Source organism: Bactrocera dorsalis, chromosome 3 (assembly GCF_023373825.1).
Source record: "Bactrocera dorsalis isolate Fly_Bdor chromosome 3, ASM2337382v1, whole genome shotgun sequence".
Taxonomy (NCBI): domain Eukaryota; kingdom Metazoa; phylum Arthropoda; class Insecta; order Diptera; family Tephritidae; genus Bactrocera; species Bactrocera dorsalis.
This window is the reverse complement of record NC_064305.1, coordinates 19,313,421-19,340,666: the sequence shown is the minus strand read 5'-3', so window position 1 is coordinate 19,340,666 and position 27,246 is coordinate 19,313,421. Positions and strand designations below refer to the sequence as shown.

The window sequence follows — 27,246 nt, the reverse complement described above, 5'->3', positions numbered from 1 at the left end:
CCGCAAAGCAACATTTCACATAAAACTAATGCACGACTGTTGCGCATAAAATGCAACCCTTCCGATTTCAATGTAGTCTACTCTATTTACCTTTTACACTTGTTATTATATTTTATAAAAATTTTAAGAAACTGAAAGAGTTGGAACTTTGCTGATATCACAAAATGTTTTACATACATTTTACACTTTCTTTTCTATTAGTTAATAGTACTATTTGTTATTTTTTAAACTTTAATTCTTCTGAGATTTCTTTTAATCCCCTTCTAATTAGATTGTGGCTATTTACTGGTTGTAACATCTGGCAGCAACATAAATCATCCTACGACGAGTCGCGACGAATCGAAAAAACGGCAGCAAGGAGTGAAAATTTCGAAAAAATTACTTTACTACGGTAAAAAACAGCACCAAAGTGAAGAAAATTAGTGTAATTATCACAGAAAAGTTCCCTACGATAATGGCATAAGTGCAGTGCAAATTATACAAAGAGAAAGAATGCCATTCGCAACCTTTTAGCGCATAAGAAAATTTTTTTCATTGCAGCTACTCTTGTTGTTTCCTTGCTAGTTCGACAATGACGCCAACGTCGCTGCTGTTGTCGCCGTTTGCTTTTTTAGAAGTTAGTTCTCAGTAAATTTTTGTTTGTCGTATTCATGTGCAGTGTTTGCAAAATTTTTGTTGTGCAAAATAAGTGATTGGTCGCTTTTATCGCAAAAGCTAGTTGCATTGTAATAGTGAACATGACACTTGAGCCAAGTTGGCAAAGAACGACGCAGCGGCCGAGCAAACTACATATATAATGCCTTGGGTAGCAGTACCAGTGTTTGAGTGCATTTAATAAAGTGAAAGAGTTTGTTCAAATTATGAGCGAATTTTGCCCACTAATCAGATTGTAAAATTTCGCAAGTTGGTGTTTTTGCTATATATAATATGTTGTTGGAGTGCAGTTCCCCCCGCTGTGATCAGCAGCGAGCCGTGAACATCGCGCTCAGCAACAACGTATACGTCAGCGTCACTGCCGTCGTATGAGCAACGGTAAAAAGTCTGCTGCTACTGCGACGACGATGGCATCCTGCGCTGCTTTCGTGCGCTCTTTTTTTTTATAATATTAACGTTTACTTCGTAGCCGCTCTCTTTTAGTCGACTAGACCGAATGAGAGAGAAAGCAAACGTTTGTTGTGTTTGGAAAGATATAAAGGGGAGGTGGTAACAGGTATGGGGTCCAATAAGCACACACACACTCGCTTGATAGAGTGGATGCTGCAAAATCCAATAGCAGTTGCCTTCATTATTGCATTTTGTTTTGTTGTTGCTTTAGTTGCAGTTATTGCAGCCGGGCCGTTTGGTGAGCCGTTTGACATAATATTCAGCAAGTTTTCGGATATTTACAAACATAAAACTGTGAATTTAGTTATATATGCCTCAGTATATGTATATATTTTTTTTAATGTGAAAAAGGTAATGAAGTTTTAATGATTGCTGGAGCATTAATCACATAAATACAATATTAACAAATCGACGTTTATAAAGGGTGACATAGTGTAGTTTTTATGCTAAACCATGGTGAAATAAAGCACATACATAGGCTTCTTTTTTTTATATACCCGTACACAAATGCTTGTGGTTTCAGTGCTGATGGCGGCATATCAGCAACAGCCCTTTGCCATTACAAACACCAATGCGGTCACAAGTTATCGCCTGTTTGTGGATTATTTGCATATTTAACGAGTTTAGCAGTGAAATGCGTGTTCGCGCACAACAAATACGAAAATGTTGAAAATGAAATATATTTCTGAAACCACTAAGCCTATTTCAATATATGTATGTCGTATTTACTTTTGTGTTGTGTTCCAAAAGCAATTTTTGCGCTTGACTTAGAAGAAGTCAATAAGAATTTTGTTGATTTTTAACATTACCATAAACGCTGTCTTTCATGAAAATACTTTTTGTGATCCAACTTAATCTTCACCCGGATTGAAAAATATGTATGCATATATGTACATATGTACGTTAAGATAATTTCGTTGTCGATTAATCATATTTCTTTTGCGGCGTTCCAGGTGCTTTATGCAATGCAATACTTCTATAAGAGAAGTTGTGATGAACCGATGTATTTACTACAAAATAATGTTGGCTAGCTTAAAGATAAAAAGCTAGCTTTGGAAGATCTAGTTCTTTAAAAATTTTGCGTTTGTGTAGGGGCACCCCTCTTTTTAGTAGACAGTTATTTTATTTTAAAAATTTCTTCTTGCTAAATGATTTTGCAAAATAAATAATAATAATAAAGAAATTTGTACATTTAAAATCATATAAGAAATATATTATATTATAGAAGGAGATCAAAACCGTTTTCAGAATTTCTGTGTTATACAGATGAAATAAGCATAAATATATTGTGAAATCAATTTGGAATAATGTTTTCGTTCTCAATTGCCTTAGATCGCGCAACACCTGTTTTCCTGCCTTTATTTAAAAGTCATTCCTACTTAAATCGTTCTGTCTAGCAACCAAGCACTTCAAACTATTTCGACACATTTCATCCCTTAAAACTCGTCTGCTATCAAATTGCTAGTATCAATAATTTTCTCTTTTTCTTTATATTCTGTTTTTCGTTTTGTAGTATATTGCACTCCTTTCGCTTCCCGTTTGGTTGCTGGTTGAACAGCAATAACTGCTTCACATCTATTTTGGTCCACAGTTTCCCCATCTATGTTTTGTGCGCATCTTTCTTTCTTTTATCAGCTTACTATTATTTCCGTTTCCGTCGTACGAACGTAACCAAGTGAACAGTGCCGCAACGTCAGCAGAGAAACATCATAATGTATGGCTACTTGGCCAGTTACTGGTAGGGTTGTTTTTGCAACACCTCCAACTAAACAAACAACATTATAATCATCATCAGCAGTAGCGCCAGCGCCAACATTTGAATTGAGAACGAAATTCCAGATGAGACTAGCACAAAACCCACTCATTCCTGCGGAATTTTACGCATTGTTTCAATGCTCCTTCTTCAGTCATCATCGCTATGCCTTTGTTGGTGTATATTATCAGCTTCCATGCTCCACCACATATCCAAAAGCTTTGACTACTCATGTCTGAATGGTTTCTCTCACTATGCACTTGTGTACGGTCGTCTGGCTGTTGGCGCTCATGTCGTTCATTATTGGGTTGCTTTTGCTTCCTTTTTCATCACTTAACATCCTTAGTATCGACGTAAACATTGTTGTTGCGTGTCCCTTTACGCTTTTGTTGTTGTTTTATTTGTATCAGTTAATTGCAGTTGATTGCTGAGGTGTTCTTCAAAACAACGCGGGTATAAGAGTGAGTTGTGTTTGCATGCGCTAATGGCAGCTGTCTGTGTTCGAAGGAGTCGCTTGGAGTTAAGGGTGGCTTTTCCGATATATGTATATAGTGCGCTAGTTCAATTATTTATGCTGTGTTTTATTCGTTTTATTCATATTAATAGCTCTTCCTATTTTGCAACGTGTTTGTTCTCTATTTATTTCTCGACTCAACTGTTGCTTAGTGAGGGTGTCCTGATTTTGTTATTTTTCTTTTTCTGTATTGGAATTTTCACATGAGTCATTCTAATCTGTATAAGAATAACATTAATAAATTGATAAAGATGTCTAAAAATATTTGAAGCCATTTGTCCTTCTGCAAATAACATCCCAGCAGAAATTGACTGGAGAGGAGTTTGTTGCGTTCCTTGATTGGAAGGATAGGCATTCGATGAGAAGCATCAATAGATATCCTGTAATTGTACAGAATGCAATGTTGTAGACGAGTCTCGAACTTTTTCATCTGCGTATCCAGGTGATTCACTGCTATGTAATAAATGACTGGCCGGCCGATTTACCGCTGAGTTGCCAACAACGTATCTTTGCAATTTCCTGGTTGTTGTCGGCAAGCACTTGAAATGTTTGTTGCGGAAGGCCTGTCGAGCGTAACACCTAAAATAGCAGAGTTCTTTATAGACGGAATTTTAATGCATATTCGTATGCGTGAATATGGTCGCATAGAATTTGAAGAGGGGAGAGTGCTGCGATCGATGACACCATTCAATATCGGACAATCATCATCGTATGAGGTGATGTTTGTTGTTGTTGTAGCGGTAAAAAAACATTCCTGAGCTAATTTCGAGGCATAGTAGTTGACAATCCTTGGCCGGATTAAAATCCGCGTCCGTTCCGGACTGTCGTAGGAACGGTATGAGGTGATGGTTGTTTGCACTCAGGACATATATTGGATAGGTCTATTCTGGATAAGTAGGAGCTTAACCTGCTACAGTATCCAGAACAAAGTTGTGCAAGGGTCACTCTCGTCTCTCTAGGTCTTCGTCTGCGATGGGTGGTGGTTTGACTCCAAGTACGCCATTCACTGGAAGGCTCCACTATGAATGACGGTAAGAACTTGTCGGTGACCTAACCCCGTTTAGATCGGTTTATATCAGCACGAGGCGATGGCAATAAACTCTGGTGGTTGGGGGGACTTTCGAAATACAATTAAGCAGTAATAGGGAAAGGAACTTCCCTGTCGAGCTCTAGCGTAATTGGGTATTTTTTTCAAGTCAGGGCTCTGTGTCGTAATATTATCATTTAAACAAAATGTCCTTGAGTACTTCTTACTAAGACGTAATATCCAACATTACAACCAATACCAACATTTCTCTAAACAAAATACGGCATTTTTAGTGTTACTTTTAATATAATTTGATTTTTAAAACTTACTCTTTATTTGCATATCATATTCAGGCGTTATAAAGCTGCCTGCATAACTCAGCCGTGTTAATAAACTGAAGATACCAAAATCTTAAGCATCTTGCTCCGCTTAATTCAATGCTGCACTCTCATTTTCATTTCCGTATTCCGAATCTTCCAATTTCCGTTCGATTGAAGATGCTTTAGTGATGTCCTTACAGCCACTTGTTATCTTCCTCATATACATACTTAAGTGTGCGTCTCCTTCTGCTTTCGTTCATTCGTCTAAAGTCGGTCTACAGTCTTCTTCGTATATTTATTAATAAGCGCGCCTTATCAGCGTGCTGATTGAAATTTAATTCAATGTCTGTGATTTCTACTTTCGCCCTAAGCAGACAGATGCGACCACCCCAAGCACTCAGCATAGTCATACTCTTTTTCACCCAACAACTATTAGCATGCATACAAAGTGGTGCCAAAGTACTTCCATACACAGGTGTCGTTGTGCTTCTGTTACAATTCGTGAATGATTGCTTTTGTTGTAAAATTGTGTTTGAGCGCGCACGCCCCCTTTGCATAATAATTACCAAATTCGAAACATTTTGGGATTGCTTGTGCCAAAACAAGAAATAGCAAGTAAGGAAGGCCTATATTCAGGCCTAACCAAATATTTTATATTCATAAGGCAATTTGCAAGAATTTGCTATATGTATAATTTCTTTAAAATATCACAAAAATCCAATCCGATTCCACATTTTTTCGCCAAAAATAATTTCTTATTTCTTATTATTCTTCTTTTAACAAATAACTGAAAATTCAAAACAATTAAAAACAAAAATCAGCTATTAAGCCATGCTCCCATTCCCATTTTGTCTCCCCTTTTCAGTACTTAAGCATAATTTAAGTATGAACTGTAAAGCACTATTTTCCTTTTTTATCTTAAGCACATCTTAAGTATGGACTGTAAAACCGGGCATAAGTCTTGCCATTTCGATTTATATATGTATGTATGTGTCTACTATATATAATTCCATATCTAGCTTGATTAGTTTTAAATGTTACAAACATTCAATAGGTGAACAAAACTACAATACTCTAAAGCAACATGTTGCGAGTGTATAAAAACAAAAGTAAAAGAGAAGCGCCAAGGCTGCGGGAAAGAGCTATAGTAGCTAATGATTTGGCGTGTCTGTCGGTTAGTTGGCGGGTGGCAGAACAAGAAGCAATGTCAAAAATGAAAGCAATTCGTGAAAACAAAAGACAAGCGCATAAGCACATGTATTATGTACTATATGTGTGTACATAAGTAATCGGCCAACGTAAAATTTACTGAAAAACAAAATAAAAATTTAAATGTTTATTTCTATTTTTGCTTTGGCCAAAATATTACCTATTATTGCATTTCTTACGCTGTTGTTGTTTTTTTTCCCAATTTGCTATAATTTTACGCTTTCATGGTTTTTCGCTACCAATTTTTTAATAAGCATCATTTTGGTTGTGTCGTTTCTCGTTGCCCAAATTTGTTTTCTCATTCTTCCCTTCTATTTTTTCGCTTTCCCATTTTTTCACGACCGCGAAGTCAATTATGAGCGCTGAAAAGCTGCCTTCAACGGAAAATTTGTTTTGCTCCGTATTTAGCGTTTAGCATTAAGTGTTTAACGTTATCTCATGTGTGTTTAGTAAGTTATGTGAGTGTATGTTTATTTATATGCATGTATGCCTTCTATGCGGGTGGTTGCAAAAACAGATATTCAGCCGTTTAAGTTCCCTCCCAGCGCGCGTATATGTGAAGTTGTTGCTACTGGAAAAGTTTTCAATCACTCATGATTGAGTCGCATTTGGAAGAAATGCCATTACATGAGTTTGTGTGTGTATATTAGCATTGCTTATCATTACAAAATCATCTGAGGACGTGTGTATGGGCACGATATGGCGTTAAGATCAGGGCAATATTTGTATTTAAATAAAAGCAAAAAATGTAATATTTAACGAAACACTTAACTTTCTATTACTACATTCTAATTTATTTTATAACGCTGAGAAAACAAGAGTAGTTGCGCACATCGAATTAAATATTTTTACATTTTGCCTATAAGTGAAAGACAATTAAGTAAACTCTGCTGATACAGATTTTAAAACTTTAAAAATGAATTTGCAATGAAATTGGTATACCTAGAAGGTAGAAAATAAAAAATTGTGGAATCATTACTTCCCACGCCACTCCGATTTACGTAAACGGAAGCAATTCGGTAGCGTTCCTCGAAATTAGTTGGAAACTTTTCTCTGCCGCTATTAAATAAACAAACCAGAAACTATCCAAAAATCGTCGGTAGTTCATTGTACAATATTTTTTTGCCTTTGGATTTCAGCACACAAGCGACAGTACCAGTATAGTCCCAATTGGTGAAACATCCGCTGAATCATCAATTTATGTATTTTGCTCATCTAAAAATCGAAACTCTGTTTATATACGCATTGTGTTTAGTTATAGTTGCTGGCAACCCAATCATTCTTTACATTTTCGAACTTGTTATTTTTACAAAACATTTTTTTATCCACTCTATTTTAGAAAAATTCCATTATTTTTTTTTTTGTGTTTAGTAAATTTCTGGTAGCTTGGCATTCAACCGGAGCTAGTATTTTATCCTAAACCAAAATAGAACTAAATAAAATGCTTTTTCCAATTTTGCAGTGAAAACTAACAACCAAATTGAATTTTTATCGAGGAGACGACGAATTCTAAGCGAATATCACAACAAAGTGCAGAGGAGAGTTTCAAATATAAATAGAAAAAGTGAATGAGAGAAAAACAACAACTAAAACGACAGAAAGTAAAAACGAAAAACCGTAGTAGACTAGATAGATAAAGGATACGGAGTGCGTCGTGCAGGGTGTACAGAGAATATAGGCAGCCGACCAGACTGCAAACTGCCGATTGCCAACTACTACCAGACCGTGCGTCCATAAGTAGCTGCTTGTTTTTTTGGTCACAGAAGGTGAAGAGCACAACTCTGACACTTGTCAGTTGCATTGGAATTTCGCGCAACACACTGGCTGAGCAGCGTCAGTCAGTCAACCGCAGTAGCAGCAGTCGTCGTTGCTGAGAAAATGACGTTTTATCGGCGTTCAATAGGCGCAGCAGTGTAGCAACTTTTCGAGCAACATATTTGTAAACGGATTTAAAAATAGAAGACGACAACAAAAATAAAAACAACAACAGCAAGCTTAAACACGACAACGTATGGAATTCGGCAAAAACGCAAAACGACCAATTTGATTTTGTTTATTTAATTTTGTGTGAAATTTTGAAAAAAGAGAACTAAAATTAAAGCAGTGCAAAAGTAAAAGCACAACCAGCAATCGGCATTGTTGCAAAGAAATATACAGTGAGATTTTGGCGCGCGTCATTGCACGCATTAGTAGAGCCGGTGCAGCAGCAAAAGAGTGGCAGTCAAATCGACCATAAATATCCAGCGCAATACAGCCAGTAGTCCCCCATCTCTGGCAAACACTGGCGTTAAAATTTTGCATTTGTTGTCATTAATGTGCGTACGTGTGTTACGTGTGGTGATGCTGTTGCAACCATAATACGCGCATTAAGCATTTTAACACAAATAGAATATAGAAATTTTTGGTAAAAAAAAATTGCATTGAAAATATAATAGCAGTGGAAGTTTATAAATTTCGAATTCTTACGGCTAAGACACAAGATGAAGCGACGCAATGCCGACTGCGGCAAACTACGACGACCAATAAAACGTAATAAAATTACAGAGAGCGTGTACAGCAGGTGAGTGCGACCAATTTACTTATTTATTTATTGTCTCATAAAAATAATATTAATTTCCAAATATTTACTAATTTTAGACATTAGATGTTGTTGCTACGGTGTTGTTGGTATGACTGAAATAGTATGGGTTTTTCAATAATATGGCTTAGTAATGTTCCCAACAACTTTTATGCCATGCCAGAGCTATGGGCACCTGTAATAGCTCGCCTGATATTACCATTGCTAGTGGTGGTCTGATAAATAGCATAACCTGCTAACTCTCGCATCAGACCATCTACCCATAATTATCTCGATTGAGGAGCCTCCTGATTTCGTTTCTGTAGACAACCATACCTTCATTAACTTTAAAAAAGCTAATTGGGTCGGCTTCACAGAATTTACTGAGAGCACCTTCAACGACGTATGCGTTGGCGAACGTCAATTCCGCAAGGTGATCGCAGCAGCTACCGCTCGCTTCATCCCGGCTGGAAGAATAGCTGAAATCCGCCCCAATTTCCCAACCGAAGCAGCTGTCTAACGCGCGACACCTTACGCCATGCCGATCCCGGGGATCCCCGAATAAGGGATCTCAATTTGGAGATTCGGCGTATGGTAAATCAACATAAGCGGATGAAATGGATAGAGCACCAGAAGTCCTGCAACCTCTCCACCGGTGTGAGTAAGCTTTGGGCTACTGTCAAAGCTTTGTCTAATCCGAAGAGACATGAAGACCGAGTTGAAGTTCAATTCAATGGTCATGCCTCCTCGGACCCGAAGAAGTGCGCGAGCTATTTTAGCCGGCAGTTTACACTGCACCCTTCGGTAGACAAAGCCAAGAGATGTGTTAACCGACGGCTGCGCAAAAAGCCAAATTACTGCGCGCCGCTTACTTTCACCGATGAGGAGGTTCAGAGTGTCATTAAAAAAGCAAAAGCATCCAAATCCATTGGCCCTGATGGAATCAACATGGTAATGCTAAAGCATCTAGGCTCGACGGGAGTAAGTTATCTCACCAAGGTCTTCAATTTGTCACTAACCACACTTCAAATACCCGATGTGTGGAAAATCGGAAGAGTGGTGCAACTACTGAAACCTGGGAAACCCGCCAACAAAGGGGAATCTTATCGCCCGATAACACTCCTCTCCCCATTAGTGAAGACACTTGAGGCTTTGCTACTCCCGACTTTCACTCACCACCTGAGCCTAGCCAGTCATCAGCATGGATTCCGAAAAGTGCACAGCACCACCACAGCACTTAGCGTCATAAACCCATCCGAGATGACAATTCCTTGTCGGATAAAAATCCATGTCCGTCCCGTACATAGACCTAAGTGCCATAAGTGGGTGAATTCGATTCTAGCCAAATCATAAAGACTTATCAGCCTCTTTTACAGACTAAGAATGTGCAGATGAATAAATTGCGATTTACCTAAACTCAAATTAAAATTTACTGAGTCAGACTTTACATCATTACTCTAAAATCGGCAACAAGAAACCGAACGAAGCGTTAAAAAGCTTCAATAACAATAACCTCCCGAAATATATACATAACTATACAGCTACTAAATAATTTGACAGCGCAAAAAATGATCGCGTGATTCATGTAGCCGTCATAGACAGCCTCATTTTGACTCATATATGTACATTACGTACACACTCATATTGTAAGTACATAATTTTGAGCCTCAAAAAGTGTTTGGACTACATATCTTTGGCGACATAAACAAATATGTACACATAAATGCAAACACTTAACCCAACAACTAACAGAGTGTTGATGCTTTGGCTTCTTATTGACACTTGGTTTTTGTTTTGTTTTTATTTTCTTTTTTAATTTTATTGTGTACGCTATTTTTTTTTTAAGTTATATGAATCGGTTATTTGTGTGTACTTGTGGGTAGCAAACAAACATATCGTATGTGCTTTCCTTGCGTGTGTTTGTATGCCGCCACGTCGTCTTGGCGAGGAGCGCTTAATTGAATTTGATTGATTTAGCGCAGCGCAATCCAATGATCGCGCCTCCAGTCGACTGATAGCCATATATATATACCTAATGTTTGTGTGAGTACGTTTATACGTACCTACGTAGTAGCGCAAGCCGGTAGGTGCCGTAATATGGCAAACAAATTCATTTACGTTTGTTTGTTTTATTGCCAGTTGGTCATATTTAAAAGCGGTATTTGATAGCACATATTTGCCCCTCTTTCTGTCAAACAATACGCGCGCACACACCAACCAACACGTCTATTACTATTGGTTTGGCCAGCGTGTGTGTTCTTTTTTAACATTCACGCTTAAGCAAATTGGATTGCGGTTTGTGATACGCTGTGTTTATTATGCGACACCTTAATTGTTAATTCAGTATGATAGCAAGCAGTTTTCAATCATTTTTTGTTGTTGTATAATAATTAATTTCATGTTTTTAGAAAAATAAATAATAAATATTTGTTTTGTTTTTGTTTTCAATAAAATAGTATTTGAGGTTACATTGAAGTAGCAAATATTTGGTATTCTACAAAGTATTAAAAGTATTTAATGTGAATATTTTTTTTTTATCTAAGAAATAATAATTAATCCAAATTAAAAGATATGGTTGTAATCGTTTTCAGATTGGAATTAAAAAAAAAAAATAAAAATAAAATAATAATGTTGATGATGATATAATTTTATAATTTTTATAATATAATATAATGTATTTCTATTCAATATGTGTATTATTTGTTAATACTTACAAATAAGTACCCTTAAATGAGCCACGGCTTTTAATAGCCGATAAGAAACCAGGAATTCTTCGTTGTGGTAACTTCTCTTATCGGTAACGAGTGTTATTGGGATTCCACCAATATTTTTTAGAAACCCCAGAGTATAGAATAGAATAGAATATTAATTGAGGTTCTGCACCGCGGCCTAGGGTCTATTGTGCCCTCTCCTATATCACATGACCTCCCAGAGCCCCAGCAGCCTGAAAAACTCTAGTAGTTTGCCGGGCGCTAGTGGGCTGATGTAATCCCTGCTGATATAAACGGAATCCTTTTCACACATTGCTGTGCAATCTAGGATTAAGTGTGCTGGTGTTTCCTGTTCCAGATCGCAGAACCGGCAGTTAGCACAGGAGACCATGCCCATGTTGGACAGGTGCTTCCTGAGCTTACAGTGCCCTGTGTAGACTGCGACGAGGAGACGGAATTTCTCACGGGGGAGGTTAATTAATTCTTTAAACCTGGAGAGGTTATATCCTCCTTGAAGCAGCTTGGCGTGGCGCATACTTGCTGCCTGCCGCCAGTGCCGCTATCTCTCCTCCGTGCGGAGCAGCTCCTTAAGAGTGTGGGGTCCTACTGCTACGTGCCCAACATCTTGGACGCTGCCGCCGTACGGGTCAGTTCGTCGGCCTTCTCATTTCCTTCTACTCCCTTGTGCCCTGGTACCCAAATTAGGTGCACCCGGTTGCACAAGGACTCTTTCTTAATTGTTGTAAGTTATTTTTCTTATAAAGCATATTTTGTTGATTAAAAAATGCTTGAGCTTTAACTAATCTATATTTTTTCTATTTACAGCACAACTGTCCTGTACTTGAAATTCCTTATACTTTGGGCCATTGTGATAACCGCCGATTTTATGTTTATGTTTCGTTTTGAATTTTTATGGCCTTTTTGGCTACTTTTACGATCGGTGCATGACTCATTTAAATTTAAAGGATTGGTAAGTTCAACTACGAGACTTGTTACTAATAATAATTGTAGGATAATAATTCGAAAGCTTTTGGGTACTTGAAAAGATTTAATTGTAATATAACACTTTTGTTTTTTGGTATTAATCAACGCATTAGCAAGACAGTCTGACCTATATGACCAGATTTCCTGCTCATGTGTTGGTACCTCAGGTAAATTTCAAACTTATTCAAGTTTCCAAGCGACTAAAAATAATTTCTGATTTCTTTTTAGTAATCGTAAATTTTAATTTTTATTTAATATTGAAATTTAAATTTTCTTTTTTTTTCAGGCATTTTCTGTGTTATTTGTATGCATTGCAATAACATCCGATTTAGTGTGTTTATTTTTTATACCAGTGCACTGGTTGCTATTCGCAGCAAGCACTTACGTCTGGGTGCAATATGTATGGCATACAGGTAATAATACCAACAACAAACTCTGTGTTACAAAATATTATTTTTAATAATTGAAGCGCGAGAAATTTAATATTTTTAACACTGGACGTGCTTTGTTAGTCGATTCTACTGACAATCAGCGTTCAGGGTTAAGTTACATATATTAATCGCCGCATTGCTAACAATCACTTTCAATCTCTCTTCAAACAGACAAAGGCATATGCTTGCCTACAATAATACTTTGGATGCTGTTTGTCTACTTGGAAGCAGGCATCAGATGGAAGGATACACGACATATGCCACATTTGGATTTGTGTCGACCCTTCGCTGCGCATTGGTATGTACTAATCCTTACATAACACTAATTCCATGTTACTTCTGCTAATAATTTCAAATTGCTTTGTGCAGCATTGGTTATCCAGTGGTGACGATGGGTTTCGGCTTTAAAAGTTACATTGGCTATCGCATACGACAGCGCAGGCAACGTGAAGTTGCGAAAGAGAATGAGTTTTATATGCAACTATTGCAACAAGCCCTGCCACCAGAGGAAACAACAGACGATCCAGCAATGACACAGCTGCCCGCTGTAGCTGGTGCCACCACAGTGCCGGCGGTAACCGCCGGACCCGGTGCGAGCAGTATATTTGCAGCGCAAAGTAGTGCACAAAACTCACAGACAACAACTTCCCACACGTCAGCGGTGACGGCGGCAATTAGCGCATTTAATGCATCGAATAGTTCCGCCATTACCAGTGTGACAACGTCGGCTGCATGCAGTGCGCTCGCCACGGCGAATGGCTTGCTGGCATCGGCAGCAGCAGCTGCGACAGCGGCCGCAACAGCAGCAGCGGCGGCGGCAGCGGCAGCAACGTGTAGTAGTATGAGTAGTTTACAAGCACAAAATCATCAGCATCATCATCAACAACAACAACAACAGCAACAACAAAATCATTATCATCAACAGCAGCAACAGCAGTCGCCGACGCAGCATAATCATCAGCATAGTAATCACAATCAGACGACGTCAGGCGCATCGTCGTCGTCATCAACGTTGCACGATCATCACAACAACCACAGTAATGCGCATAGCGGTGTTGTAGGTGGTGGCGGTATTGGTGCTAGTGGTGGAAATTATAATATTAGCAGTTTACTGACAAATGTGGCAGGGGCATCCGCAACAGGCGGCTCAACTGGCATAGGTGGTGCTACCGCAACGCCTGCTGATGATAAGAATTACTTACAGATCAGCAGTGGCGGAGCTTCCATAGCAGCAACAACTACAACCACATCAACAGCGTCTATATCTACTAACAGCAATAGCTCTGGTTCTAATTCCGCCTTTGGTGGTGGTGGTGGTAGTGGTGGTAATGAAACTATATGTATATACTATATTACAATCACACCGTTGCACTTACATACATACATACATACATCACGCATTCAAATATGCTTTTATGAATAATTTATAACAATTATGAGGTTTCGCTGTAGTTTTGTTGTGGCTTGTAATTTTTTGCGTTGGTCGCTTCCGAGTTATAGCACAATACACCTTAATATTTTGTAATTATATTTCGTTTAGAGATATTATAAAGATATTTTTGTAAAAAAACCTTAACTATAAACGCTTAATTCTTCAAACTCCATATAATCCTTGGGTTAGAATCTATAACTGCTACTTGAAGTTTTTTTTATTTTTTATTTAATGGAAAGATTATTTTTTAATTATATTGAAATTCATACGTTTTAATATGGTCTATTTATTTAATAGACTTTCTTATTTATTTCATTTTATTTCCTTTTTTTTGTTGAATTATTGCTTATATTTTATTTATGAAATCAGCTGTCAGAATGTCAGCTGACTTTCGTTTACATCACATTTCATGCATCTCTATTATTTTCTTTATTTATAGTGTTTTAGGAGCACATTTTTAAATTCGAAATTTCCTTTCCCTCCATTGCAGCAACATCCAATGGGCACATTGGTGGTAAAGGCCACCGTCGCGGCGCGGATAAGGAGAATAAGAACAAAGGCGGCGGCGGTGGCAGTGGCGGTGCGGCTGATACAGATTCCAAACATAATAAGAACAGCAACAACACTAGTTTTCATGCTGCCGACGGTAACCAAAACAGCGGCAGCAACTCAATGAAAGATCGCAGCGATTGTGAGGTGTCAGCTAATAATAACAGTCATGTGCATACAACACCGCAGCAACAAACGAAAGATAAAAGTGGTGAGCTACCTACATGAGTGTTTGAATAGATAAAACTAACGCCTTTCTCTTTTAACTAACACAGATGAGCATCGAACGACGAAAAAATCTAATACACCAAGCGCTTCTGGTGCGACGTCGCCGGTGGCGAATGGCAATGTTTTGCAATTTGATGCCGATGATGTTGTTGCTGTGGAGCCAGTAGAGCGAACTAAAGGTTGCTTGAGAAAAATTGCTTGACGAAATATGCAGAATTTCAATACAATTGTTTTGCAGGTCGTCGTAATCGTGCGCGCAAAGATAATGCTTCCAAGGACAATCATCAAAACACTTCGCATAATACCAACAGCAATGCGAACAACTCCAACACACACTCGCACAATCACCAGCAACAGAATAGCAGCACCAATAGCGGTGGCAACGCTAAGGATGCCGCCGCTAACACTCAAAACCATAATAGCGCTAGCAATAGCAACAATTCGGATGCTTCCTCGGTGTCCTCATCCACCTCGTCGGCCAGTTCGGCATCATCATCGTCAGCGTCGTCCGTAACATCGACTTCGGTTTCGTCAGCCATCTCGCAAATAGCCACGAAAATGGTCTCTAAAGTCTGTGAAGCCTGTCTCAAGCTTGAGGCGGATGTTAAAAAGTACCGCACCGAGCTGAGTCACATGAAGCAAATCGAGAATGAACTGCGTCAGAAGCTCGAGTCAAATTTGACTACGAAATCCTGTTTGCAGGCCAAACAGAAAGAGTGTGACGAGCTGGAGAAACGCATACAGGAGCTAACGAATGGGCGGCATGCAGATATGCTGCAACTGCAGACGATCGAGCGGCGTTTGGCAGAGGAGCGCCGCCAAAAGCAATCGTTGGACGCACAATTGAATAATGAGAAGAAAGCCCGTAAAATTGCCGAAGAAAAGGCCGCACGGCCGGAATGTAGTGCGCAGTGTAAACAGCGTAAGCAGCTTATGGATGAAGATCTCAAGCAGCTGCGACGCGAACTGAAAACGACTGAGGAAGCCAAGCAGTTGGCGGAACAACATGGACGCAAATGGGAGCAGGAGGTGAGTAGTGATTGCGTTGCCTTAAATGTATGCTGTGCACAATGCTTACATGTATGTTTTACAGTTGCGCATGTTCGAGGCTGAGGTACGTAATCGTGATTCGGCGCAACCGGGCACCGAGATGCTGATGAATGCGTTGGCCGCGATGCAGGATAAAAATTGTACACTCGAAAAGAATCTTTCAGCCGAGACGAGAGTTAAGCTGGACTTATTCTCAGCTCTAGGTGACGCCAAGCGCCAACTAGAGATATCGGAAAGTGAGTAACACACAGGCGCACCGAGTAATAACTTACACCACTACTCACACACTTACCGTTTCTTGAAATATTTCACAGCTCGTCGTATTGCCAAGGAGGATGAAGTGCTTGATTTGAAGGCGAAAATCGCGCAATTACTCTGCGTAATGCCGACAGATCAACTTTTGCCCGCCTGCGGCTCAGCTGGCGCCAGTTCAATGTTGCGCATGAATGATACGCCACCGTTGCAGTCCGGTCCCGGACCAGCTTCACCCATGTTGAGCAGCCTAAGCGCGGCAGCAGCGGCCCAACAGGCTGCAGCGGCAGCGGCGGCGGCAGCAGCAGTGGTTGGACATCCATTATCGGCACGCGTTGGTCCACCGAATTCCGTTGCCGATTATGGTGGGCAGCAGTCGCCGCCCAACTATGTAACGGCGCAACATCAACATCAGCACCAGCATCAACACCAAATGCAACATCCACACCAACATCAACAACAACAGCATCATCAACAGCATCAACAACAACTCCATCAGCAGCAGCAACAGCATCAGCAGCAGCAACAACAACTGCATCAACAGCAGCATCACCAGCATCAGCATCAGCAGCTCCAACAGCATCAGCAACACCAGCACCAACAACATCAGCAGCAGCAACACCAGCAGCAGCAACACCAGCAGCAGCAGCACCAGCAGCAACATCAACAGCATCAGCAACAACAACAGCAGCAGCAGCAACAGCAAGTGCCCGTATCGGTGGGCACGCCGGTGTTTGTATCGGCGTCTTCGCCGGGCGCTAGCATCAACAGCGGTTCCAGCCTCGACCCAAATGCGTCTGTGTACACGCCCAAAGGTGGGTCGGGTGCACCGGGCAGCGGCGGTGTTGTTGGCGTGCCAGTGGGCGGTGCCGGCGATGCCTGACAACATCCTGCATCTGTGGGCGTCGTTGGCCACCTGATGCGACGTAAAGTTTGAGATTGAGATTATTATTTAAGTTATTGATACATCCTCAACAGACACTGCAACTAAAACAACCGCAACAACAACTACAACTATTTGCAAAATATTTGAAAACAGCAAGGAAAAGGGTGCTCGTGTTGGCAGTAAGCAAGATCTTGAAAGGAAGGAGGCGGCGAATATCAGCTTGCTAGTCAAACGGCAACTCTCAGAGCAGATACAGACCAACAGATGAGAAATATTGATAAATACAAAACAAAACAAAACTATTAACAAAGCAAAGGATAACAAATATCTACAACAAAAACAAGAACAACCAACATGAACATGGACATAAAAATGCAAATGAACATGATATTATCTTATTGAAAAAGAAAAAAAAAAATAACAACAAGAAAAAAACAAAAAGAACACAAATTAAAAAGAAAAATGAAAGCAAGACACTACTGCCTTTAATTATTGCTTTTAGACGTATAGCATCGTTTTCTGTACTTTTCAATCACATAACCTAATAAGATTTTTTATTGGCCATTTTCTCAGAATTTTGTATTTTTACCAAAACAAAGTGCTGCATCGATGTAGAGATCTTTTGCAAGCACATTGTCTAAATTAAAGCCTTAAAAGCGGTTGGCGAAGGGTACTAAACCTAAATGTCCGCGTATCAGTCATAAACAGCTCGCCAGCTTTCCTTCCAAACAGTCGAAGTCCGTTTATAGCATCCGATATAACTTAGTTTCACAGTATATTCTTGAATCCTTATAAGACTAACCGATCTAAATGGGGTTCGATCACCGATGAATCTTGAATCCTCTTTATTGTCGGCTGTGTTTGAAAGTTGACGACTTTTCCGATTTTCCTCCTTTCGATTTCTTTCCTCCTTTTCCATTAATCGGATGTAGCAATTTATTTAAACATTGAAACACTTTGACTGAGGTATGACTGAAGCAAAGAGTAGCCTTAAAATCCAATTGCTACTGGCCGTACTAAATATCTCTTATCAAATTTCGGTGAGAGCTGTTAAAAGATCAGGATTTACAGTTATGTATACTTATACGTATTATGGAACGACATGATTAGGTCTACTTCTCCGGAATTTTAGATTTTTTAGCTTAGGTTTTTTCAAACATTATCCTATGAGATTAGTTGTAGTCAAAGACGTGAAAAAATTACAATTTTAATTTATTTTTTTGCCAGTAAATTATTTATGTATATTATAGAAGAAAAAATAAAGCACCATTAAATAAGATTTAGACTTGACAGAGATTTTAAAATTGATGGCTGTTGGTATTCAAGTTCCAACCGATGCTCCTTGCGGTGAGCATCCCTAGCCCTTGGAGATTCATCTAAAATTAATTGGACAAAAAAATTAGTTCAATGTCAAATTTTCAAAAAACGTTTTTTAATATTCATTGGCGTAATATTGTGCAACTTACAAAATCCATCAAAAAAAACTGCAAATTGACAGCACTGAGTGCATTTATTTCTGTGCTATCGATATACGATTAACACATCCCTATTAAATTACATCAAAAACATATTTTGAAATTACCAAGTGTATATATTTTAAATGTTTCGTGTTAAAAACAAATGGTGCGCATACGGGGAATAAAATGTGGGTTAGCACATGATAACCATCTGCTACGACAGCCGAATACAACAATTAAGGATCCAAAACTCATTGAATTTGTTCGTAAACGACGGATTGATTTTCGCGGTGAAGACCCGGTTTGTAAACAATGTGCCGAACAATTAAAACTTATATATTCAGAAAAAATTAGACGAGCTCTAGAACTGAAACGAGCGCAACAACAAAGATCCTTGGAGTTGTCCTCTTCAGTTACAGATCAAGATGATACCATTACTAGTCGACAACAACGAGCGCTGCATGCGACAAAAAAAGGGTCAACCACTACAACAACGACTACTACAGCAGTCAGTGCAGAGCAACCAAGTAGCTCGCAATCAACGATTGACGAGGGTCCATCCACAAGTGCTGCCGCAGCAGCGAAGCTGAAACGTAAAAAGCAGGATGCGGTGCGACGCCGAAATGGATTTGTGCATGTCGTAGGTGATGACGAGGCCGACGCTGATGATGATGATGACGATTATGACCCAAGTCCAAATGCTGTAAATGGCACACGCTTACCACACATACAGCCTATACCTAAGAGGAGAAAATTTGTGCATGCAAATCCAGATGTACTGAATATCTACATGGCGGGCCTGACCGGTGGATAATTCTATTGAGTTTTAAAATTAATAATAATTTATTTAAACGACTGATATTTGTACAGATTTATACTGCTGTAGTCATACGTATGTATATGTATATGTTAAATTAAAAATTGTTATCTCATAAAGAATATATATGATTTGTTTTTATAAAATAGACGTTGGAATAACAACTGTGCAAGTGTGAAGATCACTAGTCAATTATTAGAAGTCAATATAACGCCTACTTAATTGCGGATTTAATCATCAAATGCTATCATAAGCGTGATTGTGTGAAGCAAACAATTAACTGCCGACGAAGTCACTAAACGGTAGGGATGCAGGACATATGTTTAGTATGTCAGCGTCTATTCTAGATAGATTGTAATATTTATACTATTGTTCAATATCCAGAACGAAGTTAGACCAGGACCTCTCTGGTTTAACGGTTTCAAGCGGTTGGCTGTAAGAGTGATTTCTGGAAAATGCTTCTATGGAAGGTCTTAACGGAAAATATGAGTTATGGGATCTTAGTGGAAAATAGTTTAAATGGCTTTTCCCGTTCTCCCTGTGTAATCAATTAATTAATTCGTTTGGCGCTAAATTTTAGGGCCTCGCTAAGGGTTAAATTCAAAATAAAAATTTCGAGACTCTAAATGACGCCAATTTCTATCAAAATCAGCTGTGTATAGAAAAAGTGTAAATTAAAAGAAAAACAAAAAACAAGAAGAAGACAATCAAGAGTAGACGTCAAATGAGAACACACGTGCAAAGTTAGCTGCACGCTTTTTATCCAGTAAAAATACCTAGAAACTGTAAATTTAAAATAGCGTTAGAATGCATAAATAAACTAGATTTTAATGTGATATTATAAACTTACAGAAAATGGCTATTGAGGCAAAGAATAAAAGAAAGCGAAAACATCAGAACGTACAAAATGATGGGGAAGACTTGCCGGACGATGGAGAAGTTGCAGTGCCGAAGAAGATCGCTAAGAAAGTAAAACAAGCCAAAGAGCATGAAAATCATCATAAAAAGAAGAAAGGGAAGAATCCTGCTGGAGAGCAGGAAGCAGTTGAGGATGAAAAAACAGTAAATGGTAAACCTGATCTTGCCGAAGATGTACAAGAGGAGGAAGAAGAAGAAATGCAGGAACACGATTCTGGCTATGAAGAGAAAGCGTTGAAGTTTTCAAAAGATTTCAAAATGCTAAACTTTCGTACAAAGCTGCGCAGCAATAATTTCATAACAGGTAAAATGTGATTTTTTAATAAACTTCTCATATTGACTTACATTTACATATATGTATTTATTTGCTTAGAACTCCGTCATTTTCTGCATATTATACAGTCACGCCCCAAATTAGTCGCTAAATATATAGAGAAGCGTGGTAAACCGCTCGAACTGGCAGAAGCGCTTGAGCGTGTGGACAAAACGAATGTGCTGCACATCGGCTACCTTTGTCAAGCGTTGCAACTAGTTTTAATGGAAATTGTATCGAATCAGAAAGAGCATATGGAGTCGGCGGTATATGCCTCACGTTACTTCCTCAAATCACATGGTACTGTGATCGATCAACTGCTCAAATCTGCACAATTGCAGCATCGACGCACCGCGCTTAAATTACTTACCGCCATTGTGTGTGTCGATCCACAATTAGGACGTCAATTGCTCGCCTCATACGACATACTGTCCAATGTAAAGACAATCGAAAACATGCTTTCACATTCACCGCAAGAATTGAAAGAAACCGAGACAGTACGTAAATGCTTCATACACTTTGTGCTCGCCTACTTAATCGACGGTAACACACTGCTTATACGTAATATACTAGATCGTGGCGCACTGATACGTGCACTCGCCTCTGGCTTGCAATATGATGATCATGTAACAGTTTGTGTTGTAGTCAGCACATTACGTAAATATGTCTTGGAATGCAGTGAAATATCGAAGACCAAGAAAATACATGTCTTTGACGCAGAATGCTGCAGACACTTTGCGCGTCTCTACGATTGGCTCGGACCCAAAGTGTACGCCGCTAAGTGTGCGGGCAAGCAAGGGCCACACACACAGTTGCCTATGGATCAAATCGAGCCATTGGTAAATGCGGAGGAGCGTGATGCTGTGGCGAAAGTGACACATGAATTTCTGCTAATGCTAATGACTTCACGTAAGCATGGTATCTGCTTTGATGCGGTCACAAATTACCGGCAAAAACACAACGCCATACAGGGTGAGATAATTTTGTTTTTTATTTTTGTGGAAAATATAATCTAACTTTTTTTTTATACAATGCAGGTAAAGTTATTGGCCAACTCCATAAACCCTGGTGTAATGAACGCAAAACAGAGCTGGTTATACGCATACTCGCCAGTTGTCCGGACCTCGCACGTCACACTGTACGCAATTTTGCTGGCATTATAAATCCGCTACGCACGGCACAGCGCGATTGGATTTCAGCTTGTGACTTTCTCACGAAAATAATATCCACATTGCAACCACAATTACTGCGCGCTGCATTGGATAAAATTACACTAACCGACTGCACCTACTTCATCAAGGACGTGTGCTTGCCCATCGAAACGTTGGCTTTGCTGACGGGCGCAAAAATGGTGCGTCATAAGAATTTTGGCTTTCGTTTGGCCGCCAACAAGTTGTTGTATGCCATGTTTGCGCAATATTCAGCTTATATGGCGGCAATCACAAAACGTGAAGAGGCGCGTGACAATTTGAATTCGCTGCGTCGCTTTCGTTTGGACATATTAAATCATATTTTGGTGAACTATCCCACTGTCGAGGAGATACTCTTCTCGCTGTATATGTCTATAAAAGATCAGGAAGCCGTGGAGGTGACCGTGTTGGATCATTTAGATGTGTCGCTAGATTTGTTGTTGATTATTTGTAAGGAGCATCGTTCCTTTGTGAATAAAACCAGCACCATTTTGGACTATTTGAACCTATTGCGTCCGCTGTATGCCGGCGATGAGACGGGCGATGCCAGCGGCGGAACAGGCAACATTAAATTGGAGTTGAAAGCTATCAAAACCATCTTATTGTTGTTGCCAAAAGCACTAGACCCCACTGAACAGTTATTTAGCAGCGTTTTGAAGTCATTCATTAAAGCTTTCATGTATGGCAGCGAGGAGGTGCGTGTTGAAGCGGGCCAACTGTTGCACACGATATTTTTGAATACCGGACTTTTCGATTCCGGCATTTGGGAGATCGATTTGTGGCTGGAAGCGTTACGTTTCTTCGATGCCGACACCGTCGATGTGGTGACTCAGGTGTTCGTCGAAGCGCTGCAGGTGCGTAAATGTGCTTATAAGTATATATTATATAATTAAAATGCTTTATTTACCCACAGGTCACGCGTTTGGATGTTGAGATGCCGAAAACCACAGAAAACATACTAAATGAGCAAAATTTGAAAAAACTCTTCGAGAACATCGAAAGCGGACTCTCGGTGCAAGCGTATGTGGAGAGTGTTTCGATAAGCAAGCTGCTGCCGCTCATTTTTAAGGGTGTTGAAATAATCACGCCTCTAGATAAATATCTAGAAACTGTGTGCCTACTGCTCTACCACTACTACCCGAATCCAGAGCAAGTATTTGAATTGTATAAGCAACAGTTCAACACGCTCGACAACTATATGCGCAGTTGGCTAGCCGCTAGCTCTAAAGAATTATCGCTAACAAGCGCTAAATTGCCCACAGAATTGGGCGTTTTGGCACAACTGCACGATGCCTTGGTGCGCGGTGACGTCAAATTTGCTAAAATTTTCGCCAAGTCGAAGTCGGAGGCGGCAGCGCTTGAAGTGACATTACGCGGCGAAACAGTCACGCTCAGCGCTGAGCTGAAAAGTGAGCGCCTACTCATGATCTACGTGCAGCAAGCGCTCTTCGTGGTTGCACAATTGGTGGAGAAGCAACGGCTGACGCGCAGCCAAGCCGAGGCAGCAGCCGAATTTCTGGGTGATTGTGTTGACGTGCTATGCGCGTTGACAACGGCAGAGCAAACACCGCTTTCAACTGGTGAGCAGGACTACAATTTCGTCGATAATTTGTTTAAATACGTCTTCAATTTGCGTTTAACGCGCATACAAAGCACCGAGCTGATCAGCGCCAGCAACGAAACGCAACTGAGCTATCTCTATTTCTTGCGTTTGCTTACGGAGCGTTGCAATCACCATCCTTACTTTGTTACGCATGCGGTGAATTGTCGCCTAAAAGTCGTGAAAGCGATTGCCATCTCTATACAGTCGGTGGAGCAAACAAAGGCGGCTAGCGAACAGCTGCAGGATGCGGTGCGCTTGGTGCGCGCCTTACAGCTGTGCGCTGGTGAATGCATTGAAGTGCTCGAATTGTTGGTCACAAAGCTGAAATACGGCGACTTTGTGCTCGCGGAGACCATGCAGAAGAGCATCTACTATGAGTTGTTGGTGTGCGCATTGCAGCGCTTGGCCGCGTTGAAGCAAGCGGTGAAATGCGATTTTGTACCGAAGTTCGCCAAGCTTTATGTGAATTTAGTGAAGCGTTTCGGTGCCGAAATGGGCTACGAACAGCTCGAGGAAGCGCTATACGAATTCTTAACTGTCGCGCATCAGTATATACCACAATTGGGTGCGAAGTTTTTCGGCGCCTTCTTTGTCGAACGACGCATTGCCAAGTCTTCGATCAAGCTCGCCTGTTTGCTGCTCGAGCGCGATGCGCAGTTAGACGACGAATTCGTGCAGCTGCTGCCGACGCATATGCACAAGAAGGAGCTCGTTTACCCGCTAATCGATATTGCATTCGGCAAAGGTTTGACGCTTGAGCCAACGCTGTTGCAAAATATCTACCAATCGTTTAAGAGCGGTTTCATGAAGACGATCGAGAAGCCGCAGAAAGCGGGCGTTATCTATAAGGAGCATGCAGGCGCCTCCATCGCTCTGATTGAGCGCTGTATGCCGCGTTCGGAGTGTGTGGACTTTTGCAATAAATCCTTCAAGTTCGACGGCTTAGAGGTGTACCAGCTGCGCGTTATACATGCGATCTACAGCAAGGCATTCGGCGTCACCGCAGATGCGGCGAGCAACAACCAGCAGCGCGCGACAATATTTGTAAACTTCATTAATCTGCAAGTACAGTTGCTGAGTATTGAATTGAAGAAGCAACAGGTGGATGCCGAGAAGCTGGAGTTGTGCGCTTTCCTATTGCAAAATTGGTGGCAACTTGGCAGCGTTGCGTGTGCTGCTAAGCCGCTGGAGGCGAAAAAGCAGCGCGCAGGCAAGAAGAAGAAAGGCAACGCGCTTACTGAAGATGTGGATGAAGCGCACGAGCAAGTGGCACAGACAGACACCGACACTGACGCTGACTTCACGCCCGATTTCACAAAGCTGTTGCACAATCAGCAATGGCTAAACTTCTGTAAACTCTGCCTCAAGCTTGGCATGCAATCTGTGGTAGGCGATGAGGCCGCCACACAACAGTCAGACGCCACGCATGGCTTATTGCTGCAATTGCTTGCTTACCTCTGCCAGCAGCTGTACACCGATTACACAGCAGCGGCGGATGCTGCACCAGCAATGGCGGAGCCTGCGCAGCTCTTCGATATGATATGCACACATTCCAAGTTCTTCGATATCGTTTTGTCGCCGCGCGAAACACAAGTGAAAACGCAAGTGCTACATCTACTCTATACGCTGGCGCTGAAGAACCCGGCCGCGCTTAGCGATGCACAAATACCCATCATATTGGGCGCCTATCAGGCGAAACTCAGCGATGCGGATCGCTACGCGCTGGCGTTGTTGCAACTCTATGAGGTACACGATTGCGGTCTACAACAATATCGTCCCTTCATTTGGGGCGAAAGCGCTATCGCTTTCTACGCGTTGCGCGCGGCCGACGAAGAGCGCGCCAAGTTGACACAGCAAGAGACTTCCATAGCGCAGGTGATGTCGCTTATCGACCGTCAGCTTTGTGAGTATACGATTGATAATTTTCCAATTTGGCGTAAATTGAATGGTGCACAGCAGCTGCCGGTAATTGAGTTCCGCGATCCATCAAAGAAAGCGCTAGTGTTCGGCGGCAATGAGCTAGAGCGTCGCATTGAACGCGGTGACGCGCAATTCGACGAAGCCGAGTTGCGCTTGTGTCCGGTGCGCGCGCGCGTTTTCCAGCAATGCTATGATCCCGCCTTCTTTGTGCCGCTTATGAATATGTGTTTTGCGCCGGAGGCGTATTCGCATCCAGCGCGTCCAGTACAAAATGGCTTACTGTCGTTGGTGTTTGCTGCGCTCTCATCGCAGGATCGCGACATGCGCTTGGCAGCTGGCTGCGTGCAGTTGCGTTATCGCGCACACTTCGAGGCGAACAAGTTCTTTGAGCGTCCGTTGTGGGTGCAAGCATACGATAACATACAGGCGGGTCTTAATGAGTTGCGCGAGTCGTGGGTGAAGCACAAGAAGAATAGCGGTACACCACGCGTACCATACATTCCAGGCCTGTTCGTGGCGAAGACCTTCAATCTGACCACCGATCCAACACATTTACTCTACAAACAACTCACCATGTACTTGCGCTTGAAGAGCACTTTCAATTTCCAATGTGTGCCCGAGTTCAATGTGCTTTTCTACTCGCCGGAAATCGAGCATCAAGCCTTCCGCCAATTCATTGTCGAAGTCATACGCAATGGCCTAAAATCAGGCTCAGATCTCTTTTTGCTCGTCACCACGAACACGTTCAAAGTGCTGCAAGGTTTCTATGGCAGTGCCATGTCTACGCTGGATATGAATTTGCTCATACTCTCCATCTTCTCGACTTGCGCCAAAATACCCGCTTCTTCGAAGGTTATGATCGAGCATGTCGGCCTCCTACCCTGGCTCAGCTCGGTGATCAGTACCATTGAGTTCTACCACTTCGACATTATTGAGGGCCTCATTAGCACAATTAGCAACCTGTGGTATTCCGTAAAAGCTTTCGCGCACGAATTCCACAATTTCACTCATATTACGCTCGAACTACATTTGCTCGTGCTGAGTCTGCTGCCTCATCTCTCCGCACGCATTTCGCCGCATAACTTTGCGCGTCTAATGAATATTCTGCAGAAGACTTCGTGCGCCCAGCATCGTGCTGTGTCGGAGACGCAGTTGTCCAACTTGATTGAATGCGCTGGCAAACATTATCCGTCGCTTGTACAGGACATCGATGGTATCAAGGCGTTTGGTGGCGCTGGCGCGGCCACACATGAAGCTTACTGTCGGCAATTGTACGCGGCGTTGGGCGACGCGACGGATGCGTCCACTGCACTTATGACTTTGTCGAGTCTGCGCGCGTACACGATCGATTGGTGGCAGTGCAGGCATGCGCAGAATGCTTTGACTGCTGCGTCACCGGCTGTTGAGCTAAACGCTACAGTGACAGATTAAGCGGCCTTCCTGCACTGTACTTCTAGTGTTCACATCCATCTATCATTAGTCTTAAACAATGTTTAGCGTTAAGTTTTCAATTTTTTAAATATTGTATTTCCTGTAGTGGTGATTATTGTAGAAGAAAGTGTTTAAATAATATGTATGTAGATATCTGAGCTTAATAGCGCAAATAAAAAATGTTATACACCATTAACTTTTTTTTGTAATTTTTTACACAATTTTTTTGTGTTTAATAATTTTTATATTTTAATTTTTTTTTGATTTTTTTAAATATTTTATTAAGTTTTTTTTATGTTTGTTTTTTAATTTTTTATATTTTGTATTGGTTTTTAATTTTTTTTGTTTTATTTTTATAATTATTATTTTTTTAATATTTCATTTTTTTTTAATTTTTATTTTTTTTAATTTATATTTTTTTTTAATTTTTATTTTTTTTAATTTATATTTTTTTTTAATTCTTATTTTTTTTAATTTTTATTTTTTTAATTTTTCTTTTTTTTTAATCTTGTATTCTTATTTTTTTATATTTTTTTTTTTATTTTTCTTTTTTTTTAATCTTTTATTCTTATTTTTTTTTAATTTTTTTC

At 40.5% G+C, this 27,246-nt stretch overlaps 3 protein-coding genes across 9 annotated transcripts; all 3 read left to right on the top strand.

Moving 5' to 3' along the window:
• Positions 1-273: 273 nt before the first annotated feature.
• LOC105233406 (macoilin-2) lies at positions 274-17,481 on the top strand. 7 transcript variants are annotated; one of them, XM_049451912.1, is made up of 11 exons: positions 274-391; positions 7,390-8,487; positions 12,021-12,165; positions 12,466-12,592; positions 12,782-12,908; positions 12,980-13,647; positions 14,533-14,802; positions 14,867-14,998; positions 15,058-15,848; positions 15,913-16,105; positions 16,184-17,481. In XM_049451912.1, exons 2-11 carry the CDS (start codon positions 8,408-8,410, stop codon positions 17,002-17,004), a joined length of 3,354 nt encoding a protein of 1,117 aa, XP_049307869.1. In that variant the 5' UTR covers positions 274-391; positions 7,390-8,407; the 3' UTR covers positions 17,005-17,481. The 7 variants fall into 7 exon arrangements, with proteins under 7 accessions (XP_049307869.1, XP_049307867.1, XP_049307864.1 ...); XM_049451910.1 differs by having other exon boundaries at positions 12,980-13,935; positions 14,533-14,799; XM_049451907.1 differs by having other exon boundaries at positions 12,980-13,935.
• A 1,044-nt stretch (positions 17,482-18,525) lies between these two features.
• Positions 18,526-19,403, top strand: LOC105233405 (uncharacterized). Its single transcript, XM_011215486.4, has one exon. The coding sequence runs from the start codon at positions 18,628-18,630 to the stop codon at positions 19,276-19,278; it is 651 nt and encodes a 216-aa protein (XP_011213788.2). The 5' UTR covers positions 18,526-18,627; the 3' UTR covers positions 19,279-19,403.
• Positions 19,404-19,926: 523 nt separating this feature from the next.
• On the top strand, positions 19,927-26,852 carry LOC105233404 (uncharacterized). Its single transcript, XM_011215485.4, has 5 exons — positions 19,927-20,066; positions 20,134-20,503; positions 20,573-21,484; positions 21,550-22,556; positions 22,616-26,852. The coding sequence occupies exons 2-5, from the start codon at positions 20,137-20,139 to the stop codon at positions 26,654-26,656; spliced, it is 6,327 nt and encodes a 2,108-aa protein (XP_011213787.3). The 5' UTR covers positions 19,927-20,066; positions 20,134-20,136; the 3' UTR covers positions 26,657-26,852.
• Positions 26,853-27,246: the final 394 nt, after the last annotated feature.